The sequence below is a fragment of the Lissotriton vulgaris genome, chromosome 4_1 (assembly GCF_964263255.1).
Source record: "Lissotriton vulgaris chromosome 4_1, aLisVul1.2, whole genome shotgun sequence".
In the NCBI taxonomy this organism is placed as follows: Eukaryota; Metazoa; Chordata; class Amphibia; order Caudata; family Salamandridae; genus Lissotriton; species Lissotriton vulgaris.
Genome location: NC_141691.1, coordinates 725,358,497 through 725,383,846, shown reverse-complemented (window position 1 = coordinate 725,383,846; position 25,350 = coordinate 725,358,497). Strand labels below are relative to the sequence as shown.

The window sequence follows — 25,350 nt, the reverse complement described above, 5'->3', positions numbered from 1 at the left end:
AGTCCACATTTTTCCTTACCTGGACTACTGCCTCGTAAAGGCGAAATCATTTTCAGTCACAAACAGCCACACTCAGAGATGCCTTTCTCTGTTCCAATCCCTGGGCCTATCGATAAATATAACAAAATCTCAGTTAACCCCATCAAAGGTAAAGACGGTCTTAGGGGCAACCCTAGACATTCAACAAGCAAAGGCTTTTGTCTCACAAGAAAGGCAACAAAGGTTTTACCAGTTGGCAGCTCTGTTACTCACAAAAAAGTCAATTTCTGTCCAACGGATCTAGTTGCTTCTGGGAATGTTATCCTCCTGCATTCCCCTGATTCCCAACTGCCATCTGTGAATGAGACCCTTGCAAGAGGAGTTGGATAAACAATAGTTGCAGGTCTCAGGATCCTTCGACGATGTCATCAGAATAACATCTCAAAGAAGGTGTTACTGTGGTGGACTCATATCCCAAACATATCAGCAGGCCTATAGTTTGTGGTGGACGCAGTAAGTTTCATACTGACAACACATGCATCCCTCAAGGGGTGGGGAGCACATTTACAAGGACTGACAGTCAAAGGAAAATGGGACGCTCAGCAAAGAGCTTTACATATAAACCTGTAGAGTTGTTGGCGATATTCCTGGATCTGAAATCCTTTCAAACCATAATACATGGAGCTTCAGTATTGATTTGGACAGACAACACAACCAGCATGCATTATTTAAACAAACAAGGGGGCACAAGAACAGCCTTGTTATCCCGCCAAACTCAACAAATAAGGGACTGGGCTATACAACATCAGATAACATTGATGGCAGTACAAGTTCCAGGAGTGACCAACATCCTAGCGGACTCTCTGAGCAGATCAATTGCATTCAACCACAAATGGGAGCTTCATCAACGATTGTGGGGCAAACCGAGTTTGTATCTACTTGCGACCTAAACTGCAAATACCCATTTTTCGCAAGTTGGCTACCTCAACAAGGATCGTGCGGGAATGCGTTTTCGATAAATTGGTCAAAAATGTATGCTTACACTTTTCCTTAGATTCCTTTAGTCCCAAGGGTGCTTCGGAAGATGAGGAAAGAACCCTGCAGAATACTTCTCATAGCCCCCAGATAGCCCCATTTCTGAGTACAAACCCATACGGTTGCACCCATTGCAGAACTTGCTGACAATAAACTGCAGCCAGGTCAACCATCCGAATCCAATATCTCTGTGATTAGCAGCCTGGTGCCTGAATACTATGAGTTTGCCGACTTAGTTATACCTGATGATTGTAGGGAGGTTCTTGCTAACGCCAGAGCGCCTTCCACCTTAAAGACTTATAAACTCAAGTGGAAGAGATTCTGTCTTTGGTGTGAAACTTCCAAGGTGCACCCTGTTCATTCTTCCCCAGAGCAGCTACTGCCCTTTTTCTTACAACTGGCAAAATCTGGCTTCTCTCACTCTACAATTTCCAGGTTTCATCAACAAAATGGATCAAATTGTCTTTGGTTTACAAGAATTTTAAAACAATTTCTCAACGGATTGTTTAGAATGTTTCCACCAATTAGGCGCCCACCTCCGTCTTAGTATCTGAACGTTGTGTTGGAACAACTCATGAAAGCGCCGTTTGAGCCCATTCATAGGGCTGATCTTAAATTCATCTCACGGAAAACATCACTTCTTTTGGCTCTTACTTCGGCAAGACGAGTAAGCGACATACAGGCTTTCAAAACTAGACACCCTTCTTTCCAATTTACTAAGGACTCTGTGGTGCTTTGTACAAATCCTGCCTTTATTCCTAAAGTACCATTGGATTTTCAGATGATCTTGTCGTGGAAGAGATCGTCAACAACCTCGTCGACGAGTTATCTTTTTTCCGAGGTAAAAGTGTCTTGGGAAGAGACTTAGACACCTGCTTAGACTTTGAGGAAGATTTTAAAGGCGCACAGGGCATCGAATGACCCTTAGGAGAGGCAGGTGCCTTTTTTGAGGATGAAGATTGGTCTTCTTGCTTAGAGGTGTGATGATGTTTTTTCAGCACCTTAGTAGCCTTAGGAGATGCCAACTCTGCCTCACTTGCTCTCTTTTCAGAGGCTGTTGTTCTGAGAGAGGAATCACTCTCCTCATCAGACAAGGCATTGTCTTTAGTCTTGAGCTTCTGTAGCCACAGAAGAAGACGTCCTTCCCTGTCTCCCACGGTCTTCTGAGAAAAAGTTCTACAGATCTTGCAGTCTCTAACCCGATGATCTGGGGGAAGACAGTAAATACATTTTTTGTGGGGATAATCCGAATGAAGTCGTAGCTTTCCAAAAGATTCACAGTGTCTGAATAGAGATCTCTTATAAGTAGACCTGTTCAGAGAACAAAATCTGAAGAAATCTGAGGAAAAAGTTGAAAAACTGTGGAGAGCCCAGGGAGACTCCCTTCACACGACATGAGGTCGAAAATGTGAGAGCCTGGAGCCTCTGTGGAGATGGTTGTAGAGGGTGCTGTCACCTGATTGGCTAGAGGTTGGACCATATCTAATGACTAGGACGAGCTATGAAAGTGAATGTTTTTCATCTATTAACTTTAATGTTAGAGTATTTACTCATTGCTCTATTGCTAATCCATGTACCGTGGGACTTCCACTTCGACAACCGGGAATGATTCAAACATGTGAATCTATGAAAGATACCCCACTACTGGAGAACATGAAGTGCTATAGTGATACCTAATAAAATGAGGTATAAAGTATATAACATACAGGCACGAAAAAAATAAAAAAATATATATATAGTACATATATATATATATATATATATATATATATATATATATATATATATATATATATTCACTGAAAAAACCATAGGTTTTAGCCCATATATAGTTAGGTATTAGCATTTTCAAAACCTTAATTTACTCGCACAAAACCATAGAAATTCGCATATATAGTTAGATGCACTAAATATATATCGCGCACCCACAACCCACTGCTGATGATGTCACATATTACATCATTCATGACATGGTCAGTGACATCACTGATGACATCACTGATGACATCTCAAATGACATCACTGATGACATCTCAAATGACAACATCCAGTGACTGTATGTTTCTGTAAAGTTAAAATATGTCTTAGATATTGAAGAATGAGTGGATGTATAAGTGTTTGGATGAAGGATTTAGTAGGTGCATGACTGACTGTATGAGTGAGTGATTAAATGTGTCTCACTGAGTGCATGGGTTAGTGACTAAACTGTCTTAATTTGTGCATCATTATGTCTGTTGTTCTGTAAACTGCTGCATGTGTTGATCAGTAGCTATATGAGTAACTATATGGGTTATTGATTGGTTGCCCAAATATTTGTATGGGAGAGTGAGTGTGGGAGTGGGGGTGGCTGGGAGGTGTGTGACTCTGTGCATAGATGTGTGAGCAGTTGATTCACTAGATGTATGGGTTCAAAAGTGCATGTGAAAACAGCTGTATGGGCGGTTGACTATCAGCATGAGTGCATTGGTGAGTAATTGGATTTATCAGTGCTATATGTCAAAGTAAGTACATATGTAAAACACAGTACATGTAAGAGTTGACATATATAAATAACTGTGCATCAGAGCCAGTGAATGTGTGAGTGGCTGTATGGATCATTCTGAACTTGTATCAGGGATTGTATAAGAGAGTAAATATGTGTTAGTATATGTTTGATTAAGTAAGGTGTGTATAACTGTATAGTTGAGGAAATAGAGGTGTGATTGATTCTTTGCATGACTGACTAGGTGTGTGAGTAACTCCATGGATGAGTGACAGTCTGTGAGAGTCTGTTTACACTGATTGTATCTAAGGTTATATTAGAGTCTGAAGAGGTTGATCGTATTATCACATGAATGATATCATCAGTGATGTGATCAGTAATGACAAATGAGATGTCATCAGTGATGTCATTAGAGATGTCATCAGTGATGTCATCAGTGATGTCACTGACCATGTCATGAATGATGTCATTTGAGATGTCATCCGTGATGTCATCAGGGATGTCACTGACCATGTCATGAATGATGTAATATGTGACATCATCAGCAGTGGGTTGCGGGTGCGCGATATATAGTTATTGCATCTAACTATATATGCGAATTTCTATGGTTTTGTGCGAGTAAATTAAGGTTTTGAAAATGCTAATCCCTAACTATATATGGGCTAAAACCTATGGTTTTTTCAGTGAATTTCAATGGTTTTTTAATAGCAAATATCAAAAGCTGTAAAATGTCAAGTACGTGATAGGTAAAAACTTTTTCGTGTTTATGCACGCTGATGTGCTTTGAACGCTGCCCCCCTCCCCTCTTTTCTCTTAGTAGTACTCTCTCTTTGCAGATAGTGAAGGGTAGTTAACGCAGGCCTTTACCCCCGTTGTAATCCGTCGTGCCTGCTTGTCTCTCCATTTGATTGATTGTTATCCAAGCATTTACTGTTTTACAATTGGTTCTCTTTGGTTCATTCTCTATTTACAAACAAGCACAAAGTCGCAATACTCTGTTTAGTCTTTGCAGATTGTGAAAAATCGTGTAAAAAAATAAAAGTAATCGAGCAAAATCAGTAGGCCACTAATGGAATCTCTTTTTGACCTCGCTAAAATAGAAACATTAGGAACAACCCTTCTTGAGAAATACGAAAATAGTGAGATGAACTGAGCTCCACACCATGAGGACTGCAAGACAGCTCGGCTCCGCCACCCACCCCGCCCAAAATAACGATAAACTCTATGCAAATATTATAAATATATACAACACACCAGCAAAGTACAGGGTAAAACATTTTATTAAATAACTATTTACATAACTATTTTATACATTTTGTTGCCTGATCCGGCTAGCTCAATCGATCGAGTATGAAACTCATAAACTCTGATACCAAGCGTTGCTGCTGATGCTATGCAGACAAAAACTGGTTTTCAGTTTGTACATTCATCAAGATTTTTCCATCCAAGGCTGGTTGAGAGTTTGTAGAACGATAGCTTCAGATTTTCAACATACGGTGTGGTGGCGCGGACTGGGAGGGGGCGCTTGGCTCCTGCCCCCTCCCCAAGTCGTGTTGCCCTGATGTGGCCTAAGATCGCCCCCGACATAGGCGGCCGGCTACCGGGGTCCGGCGGAACTTTTTGCCTTTTGATGACTCATCCATTCTGGACCTTGTCCCACAATCCGTTTGACCTGAAGACACGCTGTAGTGGGGCGCCCCTTTACCGTTTCAGTTGCCATTCCGCCCGCTTTTGCTACACTGTGCCTCTTCCGCCATTCAGCTGTTTACCGCCCGCTCTTGCGACAACAGCGTCTCGCTCACCATGTAGTTGAGTTGCGCCCACTCTTGCGGTGCAGCGATAGGCGGCTGCCACAAGACTCTCAAAATGGAGGCCGGCTCTTCAGATTTGGGCGTGATCCACTAAAATGGCCCTGGGACACCTTGGAACTCGGACGCTTGTCTGCTAGGGCTTGGGCCTCCTTCTCGAAAGCGTCCCCTGAGCCTTGAAGATTCTACAAAAGTCTAGGAGGCCCCCGACTCCCGCAGGCTTCTGGTGGGGAGCGGCTGCCATGATTGCTCGTGGAATGGCCACGACTGAGCTACGAGATGGTGGTGCTCTCATGCTGACGCCAGCTTCAGTCTGAAACATCCAGAAACACTGTAGACTACCAATTCGATCAGTTCCGGTAGCGCCCCAACGTGACCCGGTAGGGAAGAACTTGCCCTCCCCTCTTTGACTGATGGTTCTTGTTGCCTGTCCCTTCTGTTGTCATTTAACAGAACTTTTTAGACTACTGAAAGGGGTTGTGTTCCGACCGCTGGTTGGTGGAGACATTTTGACTATATTCTGGACCTACGTTGTCGTGTAATGAGTTATATGACACGCCGCGTTAGCGCACCCGGAAGTGCTCCGGTGCGCGAAGCGCAGCTTCCCGGAAGCGATCCGGGGCGTGGCGCGTAACGTAAGCATAACAGGTCATGTGACTGGTTTATAAAACTTTCCATTGGTTCATTTTACTTTTGTTATTCTAATGATGAAAAGCTTGGTCATATGACCTAAAAATTACGCTTTTCATTGCTTTCGAACATTATTTTTTCTTAAACATATATGTTATAATGTTCCAGGCTAATGTACTTTCCCGGAAAATTTACAACTGTCCTGCAAGTATAATATATACTGCTTTTTTAGCATAAGGGCGTTTCTTCGTCCCATGACGGAGCCGTTGAGCAAAAGATGCTCGGCCTGCTGTCTTAGTCGCCGATACGCCTGAATAACAGATTCTTATCGATCACTTTATGTTGCAGGAGTAAAAAACACAACAGCCCTTGACCATTTATCTTAACTGCGTTCCTGCGTATTATACCTTTTATCCGTCATATAATTGGACTGCTTTATTTCACTTGCCTTTTACTAATTCGAAAACAGTGACTAAAATTAAAAACTTTACCAATGTAAATACTACTACCATGTTTTGTTTTAAAAACCTTTATTGTGAAAATGTCAGTATACAAATACGGGCCTATAACCACGTGGGCCGGCCACGGAGCAAACTGGAATCGTATATGATGAGGAAACATTTACACTGTAGAGGAACGTAACGAGCGGGCCATTAGGTTGCAAGAACTAAGGTGTCTAACAGTTGCGGAATCGGTGGACGTACATTTTGTAATTAAAATACGACAGGGCCACTTACAATAACATTTTCAAGATATACATTTGCGGGCAAGTACCATGGGTGACGTTAATTCGAACTTACAATAGTACAGTAATCAATAACACATCAGAACTTAATATCAATAGGGATGTCCAAATGTTCAATCAGTACTCGTCCCCGCCCGCCATGTGCTTCAAAACTGCATACGTATCTCGTGATATCAAGGTTGTTCAACCAGTACACAACAAGGAGTTACGAGTCCCATTTATACCGGCGCCATTTTGGGCGAGGCCGGGCAGGTCCAGGATATAGTCAAAATGTCTCCACCAACCAGCGGTCGGACCAGAACCCATTTCGGCAGTCAAAAAAGGTTCAGTTAAATGAAAACAGAAGAGATAGGCAACAAGAACCAACAGTCAAAAGAGGGGAGGGCAAGATCTAAAGCCATTGTTCTACAAACTCTCAAGCAGACTTGGATGGAAAAATCCTGAAGAATGTACAAACTGAAAACCATTTTTTGTCTGTATAGCATCACCAGCAACGCTTGAGTCAGCTTTGTGTGAAGCCGCCATTTTGATTCAATCAATAGCGTCCCCCTGCACACATTCAGGGACCTGGTCGTGTCTAAAGGTCAAACGGATTGTGGGACAAGATGCAGAAAGGAAAAGGAAAAAAGTTCCGCCGGACCATGGGAGCCGGCCGCCTATGTCATGGGCGATCTTTGGCCACACCAGGGCAATAGTGAAGCTGCAGCAGGTGCAAATAAGCTTCAGACAGTGTTACAAGCACTGCTCAGAACTCTCAACTATGACACCCAACATCCAGGACTTGCCATCCGGATCTTGGCTCTCAACTATGGCACCCAACATCCAGGACTTGCCATCCGGATCTTGGCGCCTTGTGCTGGTTCCGACCTATTCACACATCGGTCCGCTACTGACACCACCTCATAAGCCAACGGGGCACCCCATGCCGACTTTCGGCGCAGCATTGTAGGATGGCCACACCAGTGCGACAACTTGCTGGACACCACCTCGGTGCCATCCAGATCTCGGCGCATTGTGCTGCCTTCGGTCTACTGTAGCCGCAAGTGCGGACGCAACTCAGCTGGATAGCGAGTGAAACTCCAAGGGGCGCCCCACTGCAGCCAAGGAGCCTACATCTTGGGGGCGACGCACAGCATCACATTGCTTTCTCAAACAGCCCCCACTGACTGACGCGACCTCACAGGCCAACGGGGCGCCCCACGCCGACTTTCGGCGCAGCATTGTAGGATGGTCACACCAGTGCGGCAACTTGCTGAACACCACCTCGGTGCCATCCGGATCTTGGCGCGTTGTGCTGCCTTCGGCCTATTCGCACATCGGTCCGCTACTGACGCCGCCTCACGTGCCAACGGATTTTCTACGCTTTTTATACCAGCGCGTAACGTAAGCATAACAGGTCATGTGACTTGTTTATAAAACTTTTCATTGGTTCATTTTACTTTTGGTTTCCTAATGATAGAAGGCTTGATCATATGACCTAAAAATAACACTTTTCATTGGATTAAAGCATTTTTTTTTCCCAAACGATGAAAGCCCCACCTTTTTTCTGGATGTTTCAGACTGAAGCTGGCGTCAGCATGAGAGCACCACCATCTCGTGGCTCTGTTGTGGTCATTCCGCGAGCAATCATGGCAGCCGCTCCCCACCGGAAGCCTGCAGGAGTCGGGGGCCCTCAAGACTTTTGAAAAATCTTCAAGGCTCAGGGGACATCCGAGTTCCAAGGTGTCCCAGGGCCATTTTAGTGGACCAGGCCCAAATCCGAAGAGCCGTCCGCCATTTTAAGAGTCCTGTAGCAGCCGCCTATCGCTGCACCGCAAGAGTGGGCGCAACTCAACTACATGGTGAGCGAGATGCTGTAGCCGCAAGAGCGGGCGATAACCAGCTGAATGGAGGATGAGGCACAGTGTAGCAAAAGCGGGCGGAATGGCAACTGAAACGGTAAAGGGGCGCCCCAGTACAGCAGACGAGCCTCCACCTGGGGAGGCCCGTTCACGCCGAGCAGCATTGTAGGATGCCAAAACCAGTGCGGCAACTTACTGGACATCACCTGGTTGCCATCCACATCTCAGCGCGTTCTGCTGCCTTGGGACTATTCGCACAACAGACCGCTACTGACGAGGCCTCCCACCGCACCACCCGGGACGCCCCACGCCGTTTTTCGGAGCTGCATTGTAGGATACCAAAAACCAGTGCGGCACCCAGGTAACATCACCTGGGTGCCGTCCAGAACTCAGCACGTTGTGCTGCCTTGGGACTATTCGCACAAAACACAGCTACTGACCATTGTTGCTTCTTTTTTAAAAAAATGTTTAAATGTATTTACTGTTTTTGTTGCGTTGTATATATTTATAAGTTATTAAAGTGTTATAATCCTACAACTTTGTTGGAGTGCTATATATTTTTAATGTGACACATAATTGTGAAGACTTTGATGTACAAAAAGGCATCCCTGGAATCTTCCGCTTCAGGCTCGGACCCACACACCCTCACAGTGAGAATCCCAAACCCAAGCACAATACAGGATCGTTATCAGATAGTAGGAACGCATGTGGTGTGACGGATCTCATGAGGTGGGGGCCTTGATCTACTGTAACTCCTTTGAAGAGGGGTGATTCTCTACAGCTGGGGCCATAAACTACACCTGCAGGACTAGGTGATAGCCTGGGACCGGCCTGGACAATCGGACACAGAGGAAGAGGAGTGTCAGAGGGTGTCGGTAGTGAATAGGGTGAAAGGGAGGTGTCGGGCGGGCACAGGGTGTGATTCTCAGAGAAGAACAGCGCAGATGGGAGGAGGTTTCTGGCCCATGCATGAGAGAGAGAGCGGGGGTGACCAGTGCGTGGGGGAGATGCTTGCGAGGGTGGGGAGCCATGCTGAGGATCGGCGGCGTGCAGAGAGTAGGTCTGGTCAAGGCATCTAAAATGGCTGCCGTGCTCAACAAAAGTGTGGCATTGCAAAAAAGGCAAGATGGCGCAAACAATGTTTATCAATAAGGAATAATTTATAACAATTATTTTTAACAAAATATTAACTCGCAGTGACAAAATGGCGGACAACAGTTCCTGATTTCCATCGAATCGAACGTTTACAGACGTCACGCAACAAAAAAAAAAAAAAAGGTCACGCACAGCCGCTGGAAGACATGTATCAACATATATGAGCCTCCTCAGCCACCCTCAGAAAACATAAGGAGTCAGGATACGTCTCCCGTACCCCCTTATGATTAGTAATTTAATTAAATCGAAACACAAAATGGCGAATTCCCGTTTCGCTACCAGTTTGCGGCCCGGTTCGCGAACCGAGAAGCGCTTCTACCGCGAAAAATCAAATTATTATTTGCCCCACGGGACCCTTTAATAACCCCAACATCATTCCTAGGGGGTCAAGAGGAGTCTACCTTGCCCCCTTTCATTAAATTCCCCCTTCGTTTTTCTCCTCCTCTTGTCTCTCGATCCTACCGAGAGACAAGATGGCGGCCGCACCGGACTGTTTAGAATGTTGACAGACACCGGAGAGCCAATCAGCTTCGCTACGCAAAGCTCCGTTACGCGAAAAGTACGCGATCTGGTGCGCTATCTGGGACGCTGTCACAGATATATCTGTTTTTTTAAACGTTAATTTCTCAAAATCCACTGGAGCACATATATTGAGACCCAGCAAAGGCACATCGGGCTAACAGTCCCTATAATTATGCCAGGTTTCGTGTAAATCCATTCAGCCGTTCGAGCTAAAAGTGAGGCCAAAGGCCCTATGGAAAAATGAATGGGAAAAACGTGTTTTGGGACCCCCCTTTCTTCTTGACCCCCCCTTGACGGAACCTCCCCAAATTTTCAGGGGGCTGCTCAGAAACAAAATGTGCCATTTTCCTGAAAATTTCAGCCGATTCCGTCCACAAACGCCAAAGTTATTAGACATAGAATTTTCAAAAGTTCCATAGAGAAAAAATCCTAACTATATATACCTACTGGCGACCGCCAGTAGGTAATATATATATATATATATATATATATATATATATATATATATATATATATATATATATATATATATATATATATATGTATATATATGTATATATATATTCACTTAAAAAACCATAGGTTTCAGGCCTTATATAGTTAGGAATTAGCATTTAATAAACCTTGCAAATTCACTTAAAAAACCATAGGTTTCAGGCCTTATACAGTTAGGAATTAGCATTTTAAATGCTAATTCCTAACTATATCAGGCGTGAAACCTATATTTTTTTTCAATAAATTTGAAAGGTTTTGTAAATTCTAATTCTATTAGCGGATAACGTTTATATATGTTATTATCCTTCTGGGACCACCTGAGCAGCCACCTTGTTTCTCAGGAGAAGTGAGGCATAAGAGAGCACAAAACAAGAGTGGAAAATGCGAAAAGGGGGCAGGGTAGAGACCCCCTGACCCCCTAGCCCTTCTCAGGGAGTCCCAGAAGGACCACCAAGTGCACATTTTTTTTTAAATCGCGGGGTACGCGAACGGTGCGCGTACCCCGCGATTTTTTCGTTTTCTTTTTTTTTGCCCTTGGGGGTCTTTTTGGGACCCCCTGAGAAGGGCTAGAGGGTTGGGGGGTCTCTACCCTGCCCCCTTTTCGCATTTTCCATAATGCTCCATAACTGCCCTTCAATTCAACTCTGGTTTCCACTGCCGATTTTGGTAAAATCCAGATAAGTGCGATGTGCCCCGAGTGCAAAACATGCATTTAAATGGAAAGAGTTCCGTACCTCAGTCACATATATATATATATACATATATATATATATGGTTGATTGCTTTATTTCGATATGCATATATCATAAAAGCGGTACAAAAGATAAAAACAGCATGTCGAAAAAAGTATGACTGTACATTGGATAAAAGAGTAAAACACATTTGATCAGCATAAATTAATTAAAAGAAGGATTAAATTGATATGGACAGTCTTCTAAGTCTAATCAACCAAGCCCATTTTAAAAACTTGGCAACGGCACAGACAATAGGAGGGGCTGTATTGGTTAAAAGAATCCGAAGGGCAACAGAGTACTGGCGGGTACCCAATTCTCTGCAGATAGGTCCAAGCCAACGTGATCTGGGGCGACCATAGTCCGGGCATTCGAAGAGAAAGTGTGGCACCGTCTCTGGTTTATCAGGACAAAGGGCACAATAGCGTGATGAGGGCTGGGATTTATTCCACCTGGAGCAGAGGTCGGCCAAGGGTAGGGTTCCTAACCGGAATTTGATATACAAGGACCGGTCCATGGCGATTGTTATTATGTCCATGTACGGCTCGTAGGCGACGACATCTTTTATCAGCAGAAAGGCTGCGGTGGTTTTGCAGTGCTGCTGATTACTGATGCGCTTCACACGAACCCACTCCCCAAAAAGTTTTTTTAAGGTCTTCTTCGGGGGAGCGGAGTGGCTATGCCAGCAGGAGTCCAGGCCTAGGTCCCCTAAAAGATGTTTAATATCCTTCAGCCATTTAATGCTGTGCCAACCGTCAGAGTGCATCACCTCAGCTAGGCCATCAGCATAAGGTTTTAGCTCCGGTACCCTCCACAGGCGAGCCCAGAGCAAGAGGGGTCGAAGACGGGCCTGATCCCCTATTGCTTTACAGCCAGCATCCATGAGGACTGGGATAGTCGGACTACTCGATGGAATGGCAAGGAGATCTTTAATGAATTTGTTTTCAGCCTTGCTCAATAAATCCACTTTGCCCAGGCCCCACAGTTCAGCTCCATAAAGTGACGCAGAAACCGCACGTGCTTTATATATATCTAGTAAAGGGGCGACACAATGTTTTGTTGAGTTGTTAAACTCCTTAAGGAGGGGCCCCCCCACCCTTTTGTGAGCCATTGTCATTTTATTGATGTGGGCGGTCCAGCTCATCGCATCGTTAAGTCGAATTCCCAAGTAGTCGAATTCTGCCACTCTTTCAAGGGGTATAGAGTTCAGAATGGGAGGACGGCCAAGTTTGCGGGGTGGGTGCATAACTAAGTACTTGGTTTTTTCCACGTTATATATAAATATCAACACAAGCTGATACAGAAATGTACACTGTATAACTAAATGTGCCTAAGAGGTGGTACATATAAACGGCCACAACATCGGTCACAGGCCGGAAATGGGACAGTGAGCTGGCAACCCGCTACATGCCCCCATATAAAAGGGATGGGGGCGAAGTCACATAACCCAGAAAACAAAGTAAGCATACAGAAAACCACACTACCTACTGAACAGTTACGATCCGACAGCCGAGGGACAATTGAAAAGAAAATAGCAGGGGAGAAAAAACCCCACTTAAATTAGACTACCATGGTGAACTGTGAAAAGGGTTGAGTTGTCCAAGGCCAAAACAGGGGAGGCCTAGCCAGATAACTAGTCCCCATCTTAAAAGAAAGACCAGCAGACAGAGAAGGGACTTGGCTGAACCAGCAGACAAAAACAGAGAAAATAGTATGGAAAGAACAACACCACAAGTGAAGGTCCAAACCAAAGAACCAGTGTAAAGACTGAAGTAACGGATGGAGAGGCAGTGCCTACAGCCTAACAAGCGTGGAGGCCAGAAGCAAAGAGAAAGTTTGTTTGCACAGGACAACCTGTGCCCGGCCAAAAAGCCACGTACCATCATAAGTGAGGGTCACTCAAGATTGTATTTGTTATACTCATTAGTTTAAGGGAAACCAAACCCCCCAAGGAATTGGAACTGTATCTGCACTCATAAGGAGAGAAGGAAATTCCCGGGAAAGAATCCCTGGGGATCTCTAACCTCCTTACAAACAAAACCCTCGTGGGTGGTCAAGAAACCCATGTCTGCGAAGAAAGGGAAGATGAAAATAGCATAAATCCCCCGAAAAAGGGGGGACAGCAGATCTCAAGAACAGCCAAGTCAGTAAAGAAATATTGGGGGTGGTATCGGAGGTGTTATGGAAATGTCCCCAAGTGCAAAAATACATTGTCCCAAATGGAAAAGCGATAGTAGCTATGCGCAGGGCAGAAGCAGATTGAAACAGGCAATGCAGAGATATAGAAGAGAAAGGGTCGGTAGAGAAGGCCACCCATACCAAGATATAGACAAGGTATGGAGGCAGGAGTCCATCTTACCTGTGTTTAGCAAGAACTAGCGCAAGAAATGCTAATGCCTGAAGAGAGAGAAGAAGGAACACTATCTAGGTCAGGACCAAGCAATACCCCTGGGGCTAAGAACCATGCCCCTTACCTGGTGTCTTCTAGGAAAGAAGGGCACCAGATAAAGTGGAAGTAGAGAACCCCCTTGCTAGTGTGGAGAAACACTCAACATCGGGGGCATGAGCACGCAGAACCCCTGTGCCCCCTTTCCCGGCTTGCATTGTTACACCACAGCACTACATGTAGAGTCCCCTATAAGAGGTACAATCATGCCAGAGGTACAATCATGCCAGAAACATATGGAGGGATACTTGCAAGGTACACAAACAAAGTAACCTGTTGGACAGGGAACAAGGCAAAAGGATATCCTCACAATACCATGAAAACACTCCAATTAGAACTTGGTAAACAGCAAAAGAACACTAGCTGCCGGGCAGTGACGTGGGGGAGGGGGAGGGGCAGGGTGGGGGGTAGTAATCTATGGATTACGGAGGAGTACAGGTAAGTAAACATATAAAAAAATAAAAACTAATTTTGTTGCACGCACTGCATCCCCAAATGTGATGCAGTGCACGCAGCAAAATTCATTTTATTTATTTATATGTTTACTTACCTGTAAACATATATATCCTCCTTAATCCATAGATTACTACCCCAACCCTGCCCCTCCCCCTCCCCCACGTCACTGCCCGGCAGCTACTCCCACCACCGACCGCTACTGCTCAGAGAAGCCAGAGGTGCATAGCCAGCCACTCCGGCAAAGAGGTACTGAAAGGGCCATGGCTTGTCCTACAGAATTTGTGGTATCCATGCCACTATGAATCAGCAATTTAGCCACCTACTGGCCATCCTGGACCAACTGAGTAAGAGTGACCCGAAAGTCATCAGGGACGCAGGGGAGAAGTTGCGAGACAGAGTCCACAACACATGAGAAAAATAGCCCAAAACACAAGTGGTATTAACCACATGACTGCTAAGGCAATTCCCCTCCTGTGCTGGAAATTGTTATAGTCCATAATTCATGACGAGCTCAGCTTGTCATGAACACACGACCAGTGTACTGCATGACGAGCTGAGCTCGTCATGAGCAGCGAAGGGGTTAAGGGACCACAAAGTTGAGCTGGTGGCAGAAAAGAGATATCAACCAAGAGTATCTACACTTTTAGACTCCCTGTCTGGAGGGGTGTTGACTACAGTGCCAATGTTAGGGGAGGCTGTAGCAGTCTGAACCACAAAGCTACGCAGAGTAGGCTGTTGGAAAAGGCGGAGCAGGTCTCCAGGGGCAGGATGGTGACTATGAGCTATAGACGGGTCCAGGGAGACCATCGAAATGGGTTTAGCCCAGGGCCCAACAGAATATCAAAGAGGGGTTCACTGAAGGGGCACACAGGTTCAGTCCTCATCTAGCCCTGATAAAGCACCCAAAGTAGGTGGTCAGTGGCCACTTCCACAGAACGAAACTGCAGCCCTAGAACCACAGCAACTCTCTGCAAAAGCTCAGCAAAAGCCAAGCTAGCCTCCGAGGGGAGACTAGGAGGAGTAAACCAGCCGGAGGATGGGGAAGAATCAAGTTAAGTAGCCTCACCAAGGTCAGACACCCACTGAAACTCCGAAGGGCAAAATAGCAGCACTCTGAAAGTGGAGGAAGGTTGCCCAAAAAGAACTGTTCCACCGAGCCCCGTCCTTAAAGTCAACCTGCTTCGAAGATAGAAAACCTCTGAGTTGGAGAAGAGAGACAAAGTAGGGGTGATCACCACCATTAATGCAGATGGCGTTGCCAGAGATCCAACACTGGTGTCACCGGTGGTTCAATCACAAATTCAGAAGGCCTCACTGGCACCGAGGGAGATCTCTTGTGTGGCGTCAGTTGAGGCTTTACGGACCTCCTTGGGGCCGCAACGCGCACCAGAGAGAGGTTGAGAACCAAAAATGGCATGAAGGGAGAGATAGTATTCTCACAAGTGAGCCATAGTCGCCTTGGTGCCGGGAAACACCCAAAGGCGTGGGACAGATTCTAGTTCCGACCCCATGTGAAGGACATCGCGTGTATGTGGTAAAGTAGTGGAAGGCTTTGGCCCGATGGCATAAGGCATGATTTACCAGCCAATAGAGAGGATGAAGGACTTTGGGAGCTGGTCCTCGAGCAGTCCTAAGAGGGAGAAGAGGAAACAACTGATCAAGAACCTTCAACCACTGTGCCGCTAGGAGTGTCATATGAGACTCCTGAAAAGCCGACAACTGAAGCTGAAGACATGAGCTGCACCGTTCGGAGTCAGGGTGCATGCCCAGACACCACATATAAATATGATGAGAGTGCAAGGTGGACATCGTAGTTCACATGATCCCGAAAATATGCAGAAAAAAACACACTGTTTGGCATACAACATTGAGATAGGCCAAAAATGGCCAGAGGTACTGGTCTCTGGATCCACGTGGAAAGGAAGAAACTGATAACAGGGGCAGGCTTATATTGAATCTGTTGATGTCACATCTGATTGACAATGTTTTTACGGTGTCGCTCGACGCCCTCTACCAACACACAGAGTTCCTGCTGTAGAACAATTTCCAGATCCAGTCTGGTGCCAGGGAATAATTCTAAGGTAAGGAATCCTCTGCTAGACATCTCTATCAGATGAGACCATCACAAGCTCTCAAGTGAACAGGTAATCATCTTATGTTGCACTGCTGTTCTAGTAGTGTGGGAACAGCGTTGGGGGTTGCAACAAGGATTTGTAACATTTGAGCAGTCACCTTGATCAGGACTATGGACAATAAAGCACTTTCCGTTCTGGTGTTATTACTGTTGCTAGGTGATGTGAATGTTATTGTAATGTCACCTGGTCAGAGCATGTTTGCTGTGCCTGATGCTTATAAGTCATAAAGAGAGAAGAGACCCTACTGGGGATTAATCTACCATTTAAGTGAGTGTTCAGTGAACCCTGCGGGGTACATTTAGATTTTAAATGAAAATGTAATCTACGTTTCCAGATGCGAGGATGTTGTGTTTTCCCCCTCCATCTATGTGCCCTTATATTCCTCTATGGCCTGCCCCTGGAATCCAGATTGGAGGCTTACACTTGTGTGGCTATAGAGAGCAAAATCAAGGTCCTTGCAAGATAGCCCTCCTTAAACATGCCTCAATTAGCCCTTCCCAAACCCACATGGCAATACTAGAGGACGTTTTAGTCCACCCTGTGGTTGCCCTTTGGAAGTTCAGTATTCTTTCTCTCCAGAGTAGTTCTTTATCCCCAACATTGGGAAATATTTCCAATAATTATTACGCAGTCATTCCTAATGGAGGTCTCTTCTGGATAAGGTCTGTATGTGCACGCCCCACTCTGGACTTAGAGTTACTAGCAATTCTAAAGCTTGACCTAAAGGTCATCAACCTTCTTGGAATATCTGGCTTTGACTGCAGAAAAGAATTGGCTCACGGCCGAATGCCCGTCAAGAGAGAGTTTGGCAGAGGGGTATTTGGTTACAAATATGATGAATATCCCATACGCCTTATTACAAGTGCCACATGATATAATGCACTTGTAAGGTGGCAGACACAATATCCTTCACATTTGTGACAGCGTAGCCCGTCCGCCAAACTAAATTAGGTGCTGACTCTCTAACGACCCATCCCACTTTTCAAAGCTTTGGATTCACCTGAAACATCATGCTCTGGCAATTCCTGTCTAAATGTGAAAACGTTTTTGGCTGACTCCAAAATACAACCTGCCTTCTTGGCAATAGCATTACAGATTGGTCCAATGAGAGAAGGAAAGGTGTGTTATGAAAAGCTTTCCTCGCTTATGAGACCACTGTGTCCATGGGTGCTTTCAGCTGGGGTATTTCTTCTTTCAAAGGTCCAGAGGCACTCAAAGATCCAATGTTGCACTCCCTACCTGCTGCAGAGCAAATCCAGGAAGGTCTTGTTCAAGTCTTCTCTTTTACCTACATATAGATTGGTAGCAGGCTCCTCTATTTTTGATAATCAGTAGGCAAAGGTAATCTTCATGTTAGTTAAGGCTTGTGCCTTTGAAACCATTTAAGAACAGGAAGGTCCACTAGGCAGAGCTTTGTTCATACTACTTAAGAAAACTAGTATGCTTTGTGGATTGCCTCTCTTTCACAATTCAGACTGTCTTTCCTGGTCCACTGTTGAACAGGACTTTATAGTAGCTCAAAGTGAAGGCAGCCTTCATGGGTGGTGCCTACAGCTGAGGAAAGGTAATGTGCAAGCCTGGAATGGAGCAGCAGTCACTGGACCATTTTAAAACATGTATGTCAAGGAAGATGCAAGTCTGGGTGGTCGGGTGCCTGCTAGGTCAGTCAGTCATCCAAGACAAGGTCAGCTGTTAAAAGGTCTTATGAATGTAAAATATCTGTTTTTTGATAAGTAAATCGTCTAAGTGGATCCTCCTTCAAACCTCTCCCAAGTATTACCAGTGAATGTTGTCATGTGTCCCTCACTAGTTCATCAACTATCATTCAAGTGTTATTTGCCAACACATGACTAGATGCTGTATGGGCATCTTCTAAGTCCTGTCTTGGAATTGGGGGCCATTGAATATCGATCTACTAGTACTTAGATAAATATCTACCTGTATTTGCATCTGACAACAGGATCCAGTTGCTTTCATTTTAGAAGCTTTCATTTAGCACTAGGTGGACCCTGGCTGTATGTTTTCCCTCCATTTTCCCTGATCGTTCACTTCTTGGACAGAGTAAGGAGCTTTTTGTTGAATTCTATGGTGTTTTGATGTTACTTTTTAGGACTCTAGCATTGTTCCCCACCCTCCTTCCAAGAGTTCCTGATTGTGCCAGCGAGGGAGATACTAGAAGTTTGATACATTTCCATTCTCCCTTGCATGGCCAGGCGCTTTGGCTTTAACTGGGACCCAGGAACAATAAAACTGTTAGGAGACACTGGACTTGCTGATGGACGAATGTGAGTCTAGATTCTCTTGCAGTGCATCTAAAGGGTTTGGCCAACTTTCTGATCTTAGGTGTGGCCAACTTTCTGACCTTGTTTCAAAGGGTAGAACGTACTGCAGTTCAACATTTATAGATATGTGATTTCTGCTTGCAGTCTGACAGACAAAGCTGAGCCGGAAGGCAGAGACAGATCTTAATTTGTCTCCTCTTAAAAGTATTCACATGCAAAAAATTAAAACTCTCTTGTATACTTTCCTTTAACCTGTCCTTTCACTCCCGTTAGGCTGGCCATACAATAATGTCTTGGATTTTATGAGACACTCCTTTAAGCCGACATAATTCCAGGTGAGTTTCTGGTGTCAGTTTTAGAGTCCATAAACAACTTTTTACCCCCAAATATGTCTGTTGTTACCTTTTCCAAGCCTACCGAAATTCTACTATTTTATAATACCGGATTCCTGTATAAACCTGCACACTATGTAGTTCCTTGTGTTCCGTTTTATGAGCTGAGGACTGGGGCAATCACAGCCGTTTCCCTACTCTTAATCTCTTTCTGACCTTTTCATGCAGTCCGCGTTACTACCCTAGATTGGTGAGAGTGATTAGTGCTTCAGTTGACTGGTTATGACACAAGCATGTGTAGCACTCTGCTAGATAGGGTGTCTTTGAAAGTCTTCCATTTGTATGGCAGCTGACAAGGAATTTTCAAGTCGACCTATCGGTTCTATGTATCCACCTTTATATCCTTTAAATTTAGATGTATTGTACGCACTTATATGAATGCTGCTGACAGGCTTTGAACTTCCACAAACATAGCTTCTGTGGGGTGTGTCCAAATGTAGATTTTCTTCAAAATGTGTAGGAAACCATAATTTTACTATAGAACCAAAAGCTAGTATGACACCCTTCCTTACTGCCCGACCTGATGTTTTTAGTTTTTTTCCTTATAGTCTGCAGTTGTTTTGGCTTAAATAGACCTTTGTGTGGATAACAGTTTATTGCTTGTCTGGTTCTATGTACAACCTCTTTGAGGTCCTTCCGAGCAATCTTCACAGAAAGCAATAAGGGTGACTCTACTGTTTGCCTACTGTTGTGCTATCAAAACCACAATGACATCTTCTTTGTGTACCTCGGTGTGCTGAAATAAAGATACGTTTAATACTATTTGCTGTGATATGATTGTGATTTCCTACTCAGTCAGGGAGAAATCTACATTATGAACTCACCTTAGTAACCTCTTCGCTTGAAGCTTTCTCATTGGCGAAATATCTTAAGGTTGACAGATTTAGTCTACGTTCCTGCAACTGAGAAGAAAGTTGCTTTATGTTTAGTAGAAAAAACAAATTTGAAGACATATTATTATAGATTAGTTTCTACATAGTGCTTGCTGATACAGTATTGCATGCTATAAATAACTGGGCATATGAAAAATAAACTTCTGCCCATGAAGGTGAAAAATGCTGCATTTTGTAAAGATCTGAAATTTGTCATCTTCTATGATGGCAGTTTCAAAGGAAAACATGTTTAACAGAAAAAATGTGCCTGCAAACAAATTCTAGAATGGGTCCTTCTAAAAGTTGGTTTTTGCAGAGTCCGTATGTTTCATAGTGTAATTTTACTGGATTCTTCTACACACAGTGTAATAAAAAATAATCTTCACTGTTTGTCACGTTTGCAAAGTTAATATAAACAAGCACTGGCAATCCCAAAGGGCTCGTTTAGAACTGATATTACCTTTCAATCTCTAGTAGGTTTAAGCACTTATAACTCATTATAAATGGACCCTGACACTCATCTTCACACTCATTAGTCCATTCATCCACCCACTGACTAATTCTTGCATATAACCACCCACCCAGATACAATACACACTCACCCAACAAGCAAATGCAAGATAAATTAAAAGAATAAAATTAGAAAAAAGAAAAATTGCCACCGTCTACACCTGCCAGTGGACGGCCATAACAGAATGCTATTTAGAATATTGAATGATTTTTTTAAAGTTCCAACAAGGTAGTCATATTTGGGAGAAAAGTGTCCGCTGTCTTGGAACTGAAAAACAGTGATACAGAATGCCTGTAGCGTTGCAGTAAGTTTGGGCAACACCACTGTTGTGCACGGCGCAGGGGGATACGCACGCAACCCCTGCTTGCGTAAGTAAAGTGAGCGCCAGAGAAATGAATAACAGCCGCGGCCGGTATTGGGAGTACCTGCCGGGCGGTGACGTGTGGAGGGGGAGGGGCAGGGTGGGGGGTAGTAATGTATGGATTATGGACCTTAACAGGTAAGTAAACATATAAATGAATAAAACGAATTTTGTTGCATGCACTGCATCGCATTTGGTGATGCAGTGCACACAACGAAATTCGTTTTATTCATATCTATGTTTACTTACCTGTTAAGGTCAGCAATCCATACATTACTATCCCCCACCCTGCCCCTCCCCCTCCCCACATCACCGTCCGGCAGGTACTCCCACTACTGGCAGCGGCTGATGAATAAATATCCCGGGGCTCTGATGTTAGGATAGAAATGTTCATGTTTGCACATTGCCCTTTGTAAGTTAGCATTCGCTGCACCATTTTCTTCACAGGCACCATTTTAAGCAGCTCAAAACTGATCTCGTTGAAATTCGGAGAAATGCTCCCCTTAGAGTTTAGTTTTCTTCATTTCTGTTCTGTTCCAGTAATGAATACACTGTTCCTATTAAGTGCATACCGTTCTCACTAGAAAGAGGTCCCACTTGTCTAGTGGCGAGCCCTGATGGAACGATCTTGGAATGAAGATACATTGTGAACGATAGAAGAGCTGAAACCGTTTTTTGTATTTCACTGCTTAGCTTGTCGATTTCAGTCCCCTCTGCAACACTCCTAGCGACTGGGCAGACCGGGCTCCGCTCTGAGTGTATATTAATAAACACTTATTGGTTTGTATTTTCTACTGTCTGACGACTTTTCATTTGGTATGGAAGGCTGAGAGGTGGTCATTAGTGACCCGGGTGACCCTAATCGGGCTACTTCCTTCACTGGGCATGGTCAGTTTGAAGACCACCAACTATGCCCCTGAGTGCGTGGTCTCTTATTGAGCTGCTGGGCCTTGTACCCCCACAGTACACTGGCGACAAGGGACCCATGCCTCCCACATGTGCCCCCCTCCCTCTCACGGGCCTGCTGGCTGAAGACCACAGTGCTTTTCAACCGGTGCTGTCCCACGCCCGCTGGACTGCCGTCACCGCTGCCTATGGCAGGCTGCCTCATTCCTGCCCACCACATCGTCAACCAAGTGTGGTGGTCTACGCACGCATGACACCGCAAGGTGGAGTTGATCACAGCAGGCTGGGTTGCATCTTCAGCGGCGGTGCTGTGGCAAATAGCCTCTGCTGGCCTGCCTCCCGCTCCTTGTGGACCAGCACCAACTTGAAGTTTCTAGGCCTGGGTCCACTGACACTGTAAGCTACATGGACTCTGCCCCAAATAGGTTAGTGGCACTGCCATCCTGGTTTTTGCTGCTGCTGTGAAGGCCATCTGTGGTCCCCTGTGCCCATGTGCTCTCTGTTCGTCTTTCCTGCATCCTCTAGCCTTCCTCATCCTCGTACGCTCTGAGGACTGCCAACCTGCCTGGCTCCAGCACGTGGATCTTGCGCTCTCTCTCCTGCTGCCCACCCTGGTGTCTGTTGGACTTCATCGCTAGCACCTGTGGTCCATCTACTTTGCGGTTCTTACCCTCACTAGTCTCATGGCATCCATCCCCGCTCTGGAATCTTTCACTATCACAGGACCCTCTCAGGCTGCTCCCTGGAAGGTGTGAGTGGAGCAGCTAGAAATCTACTTTGAAGCTGTTGAGATACCTGCAGGCAGCAGGTGCCCCATGCTCATGCACTTGGGTGGCACTGACACCCACAAGAGCTCCAAGACCATTATTGAAGCCGGTCCTCCACATAATCATGCCCCCCTGAAAGATCAATCACAGCGCACTTTGTACCGTATGCCAACCCTGACTATGAGAAGTTTCTACTGCGCCAAGCCTGGCAGAAGCCAGACAAATCGGTATATGTCTTCCACAGCCAGATAAGAAAGCTTGCCAGCACTTGTATTCAGCCAGATGAGGACAACGAAGTGCACTGCCAATTCATGCAAGGGTGCGCATCCTCCAAGCTTTGCGAAAGGATCCTCCAAGAGCCTAATATGTCCATGAGAGATATTATGACACTATGCCACTCCAAGGAACTTTCCGAGGTTTGCGTGGCCCACATGGACCCCAACGCATCAACTCACTTCAAGGAAGAGCCTGTCAATGCTGTCTAAAAAAGGTAGCGAACTCTGAAACTTGAGTCCGCCAAGCCATCTTCAGGCCCCACGGAGCCAGGGACGACAACCCCCACATGTGGCTCATGTGGTGGCCCGTCCCTCACGGGGTAACAGCCCCACCAGCAGCAAGACCTGCAGTGTGTGTGGTGAGCTAAACCACTTCTCCAAAGTATGCCGCTCATCTCAAGGATGACAACTCACAGTGCTGATGAAGGCAGTCTGCACAGTGGAATCACTACCAGACACCCTATCTGACAATGACATTAATGATGATGACGCAATGTGGTCCATGTTGTAAGAACAATTGACAGTCTCAAAGACAATCACCAGGCAGCCCCCCCTATCCCAGGAGGCAGTACAAGACCATACCATCTCCGCCCTCATTGACATTGGCGCCTCGATCAACCTGATGGCCGCGGATGTCTATCACAGTCTGCCCAACCCGCCAGCGCTTCACCACACTAAGGTGCAAATATATGTATTTGATGACCGCTCACCAATGAGGTTCCATGGCATGTTCCAAGCAGATCTCTCCCATGACACCACTTGGAAGGGAGCAAAGGTGTATGTATCACAAGAAGGATCTGGGTCCCTCCTCAGCTACTGCACAGCCCAAGACCTGAACCTAATACAGGTTGCTTTAAGTGTGCATGCCCAGGACTTTGACCACCTTCTGCAAGAGTGTGCATCTTTATTCGGGGGGATCGGTAGCGTAAAAGGGCCAGTCATCCACCTACACATTGCCAAGTCCGTCACACCGGTGGCACTCCGGCATTGGAGGATTGCTTTCCATCTCCGCACCAAAGTTGAACTAAAACTAAAGATGCTAGAAAAATCAGGCCTCATTGAGCGTTTTAAAGGCCTCCCCCATCGTGGTGGCAAAGAAACAGAAACAACCGCATTTGTATGGAGATGAGGGTCACCAACCAGGCAAAAAAGTGTGAACCTCATCTTACACCAACCATAGATGAAATCACTGGGATCCAGGTAGGTGATATAAGTCACCTACCTGGATCCAAGATGATTCCAATGGGGCGACAACGCTAGTTCCCTAATTCCTCCGAGACTTGCCCTCGGTTTACAAGAGGAGACACTGCTCCAGTGGCAAATCCCAGGGGGAAAGGGGTTGGGGTGGAGAGAGCGTGTAGAGTCAAAGATGCTGTGGCTCGCTACTCAAGAGCAATATTGCTGTAGGCAATCACACCAGTCTGATGATTGGCACCAGAAGATATCATACCTATAAACAAACAAATAATAAGAATTTAGTCTAGTATTAACTCTATCTCTTAAGGTATCAACTCACAAAAGCCTTTAAATTCTCAACCAACCTTCAGTATTTTTGTTGTTTTGTTTTCATTTAGATTGTCCCTAGAGGCTCCTTTATCAAAATCTTCAAAACTGTAGTGAGTATGATTTCAGCATTAGACCCACAAGTAAATATGTACGAGGTTATCTTCACTCAAGTCTTCTCTGGATGAGCCCTGTCAACAGTATATACAAGTTGAACAAAAACACTAGTTACCTCTATTTGCAGAATGATGTTGGGATTGAGCTCAGCACATAGTAAAATCAAGTATTTTAATGCAACTCTCCTGTTCTTCTTGTTCTTTTTTTCCATCCAGATATGAGACTAATGCAGAACTTTCTTTGCGGTGAGGTCGAAGTGGGAAAATCAAGTTAGCTGGCAAGACAGACTCCTGGAAGCCGGAAAATGTTTAAGTGGCAGGTGAAGAGGCTAAGAGAAGGGGAGGAGTTTGGACAGTCTTTAAATAAGACTCCTTGAGGGGGCGTTGCATATATAGCATCAGGGCAAGACACTTTTCCTCGTCTCTCCTGCCTGCCACCGGCTCAATACTATAATACTGGCCTGCCCTGCGAGAGAAGGCGGCATCTGTAGATAGACCCTGCCTGGATATCGGAGGCCCCAGGAATACGTGGCGGGGGCCCCGGTTGCTACACGACAGAGAGCTGTGTGGAGCTCCGAGCAGCAGACGGGTCTAGTGGCGAGGCTGGTTGTCCTGGCGGGGCCTGTAGTGCGTTCCACAGAAATAAGCTGCCTGGAATATGGGTGGTGAGGTGGCTTGCGGGGAGTCAGTGGCCGGGAGCACACAGAACGCAGGATGACAGATGGGCCAGTGAGCAAGGTTGGCAGTTCTGCCAGAGCTTGCGAAGCTTGCAGAGGGGTTCACAGCGACTCGATTTGAGGAAGAAGAACAGATCTGCTGACGAAGAAGAAGCTGCAGCTACACTGACTGTTGAGTCGTATATGGATGGTGGGACTGTTCTCAACCCTAATAGTGGCCTGAATGTG

General features: G+C 45.4%; 1 protein-coding gene across 1 annotated transcript in view; it reads right to left on the bottom strand.

Moving 5' to 3' along the window:
* Positions 1-25,350, bottom strand: part of CAGE1 (cancer antigen 1) — a 1,013,025-nt gene that overhangs the window by 496,382 nt on the left and 491,293 nt on the right. The window contains exon 9 of the mRNA XM_086966850.1: positions 19,959-20,036. Coding sequence (XP_086822976.1) covers positions 19,959-20,036 — 78 coding nt within the window. The remainder of the gene's footprint in view (positions 1-19,958; positions 20,037-25,350) is intronic.